The 1424-nt window shown below is 64.1% G+C and overlaps 1 protein-coding gene across 1 annotated transcript in view; it reads right to left on the bottom strand.

Annotated features, from left to right (window-relative positions):
- The window catches only part of LOC121343527 (serine/threonine-protein phosphatase 4 catalytic subunit-like), a gene marked incomplete at its 3' end in the record, with an annotated part of 9628 nt that overhangs the window by 2249 nt on the left and 5955 nt on the right, over nt 1–1424 (bottom strand). The window contains exon 3 of the mRNA XM_041418774.1: nt 515–641. Within this exon, the coding sequence (XP_041274708.1) occupies nt 515–641 (127 nt within the window). The remainder of the gene's footprint in view (nt 1–514; nt 642–1424) is intronic.

The raw sequence follows: 1424 nt of genomic DNA, 5'->3' as shown, positions 1-1424 counted from the left end.
GGTGACAACAGGTAACCGGCGCCGCGGGGGGACACGCCCCAGCCCGTGGTGTCTGACAGGTGACACAGACAGGTGACACAGGTGACAACAGGTAACCGGCGCCGCGGGGGGACACGGCCCAGCCCGTGGTGTCTGACAGGTGACACAGGTGACACAGACAGGTGACACAGACAGGTGACACACACAGGTGACACAGGTGAGAGATACTCAGGTGATTTTTTGGGGCCAATTCGATGAATTTTGAGGTAGAACCTCGGGGATTTTTCGGGGTTTTTTGCCTCCGTCACCTGTCCCCAGGTGTGCCCAGGTGTCCCCGGGTGTGCCCAGGTGTCCCCGGGTGTGCCCAGCTGTCCCCGGGTGTGCCCAAGTGTGCCCAGGTGTCCCCAGGTGTGCCCAGCTCTGCCCAGGTGTGCCCAGCTGTGCCCAGGTGTGCCCAGGTGTGCCCGGGTGTCCCCAGGTGTCCCCAGGTGTGCCCAGCTGTGCCCAGGTGTGCCCAGGTGTGCCCCCCGCGTACCTTCGGGGTCGGACCAGAGCAGGTCGCACATGGGGCCGTCGTGCGGCACCTCCTGCTTGCGGTCGATGGTGCGGATCTGGTCCAGGGTCTGGATGGACGGGGACAGCCCGCCGTGCACACAGAAAATCTGGGACAGGTGAGGGACAGGTGGGTCAGGTGAGACAGGTGGATCAGGTGACACAGGTGACACACCGGGGACGTTGGGGACATTTGGGATATTTGGGGACATTGGCGTCCCAACCCCCTCCACCTGCCCCAGGTGTGCCCAGGTGTGTCCCAGGTGTGTCACCTGTCCCCAGCTGTCCCCAGGTGTGCCCAGGTGTGTTCCCTGTCCCCAGCTGTCCCCAGGTGTCCCCAGGTGTCCCCAGCTGTCCCCAGGTGTGCTACCTGTCCCCAGGTGTCCCTAGGTGTCCCCAGGTGTGCCCAGGTGTGTTACCTGTCTCCAGGTGTGTTACCTGCCCCAGGTGCGCTCACCTTGCCATTGATGATGGCCAACAGGCTCAGGTAGTCGAAGATCTTGGTGTCCACCTGGCCCCAGGTGTGTCCCACCTGCCCCAGCTGTCCCCAGGTGTGCTACCTGTCCCCAGGTGTCCCCAGATGTCCCCAGGTGTCCCCAGGTGTGTTCCCTGCCCCCAGGTGTGTTCCCTGTTCCCAGGTGTGTTCCCTGTCCCCAGCTGTCCCCAGGTGTGTCCCAGGTGTGTTACCTGCCCCCAGGTGTGTTACCTGCCCCAGGTGCCTCACCTTGCCGTCGATGATGGCCGACAGGCTCAGGCACTCAGAGATCTCAGTGTCCCACCTGCCCCACGTGTCCCAGGTGTCTCCAGCTGTCCCCAGGTGTGTCACCTGTCCCCAGGTGTCCCCAGGTGTGCCCAGGTGTGTTACCTGCCCCAGGTGCGCTCACCTTGCCGTC

Source organism: Onychostruthus taczanowskii, unplaced genomic scaffold (genome assembly GCF_017590055.1).
Source record: "Onychostruthus taczanowskii isolate IOZ18803 unplaced genomic scaffold, ASM1759005v1 scaffold1074, whole genome shotgun sequence".
NCBI lineage: Eukaryota > Metazoa > Chordata > Aves > Passeriformes > Passeridae > Onychostruthus > Onychostruthus taczanowskii.
The sequence above is the reverse complement of the archived record's forward strand: the minus strand, read 5'-3'. Positions and strand labels throughout refer to the sequence as shown.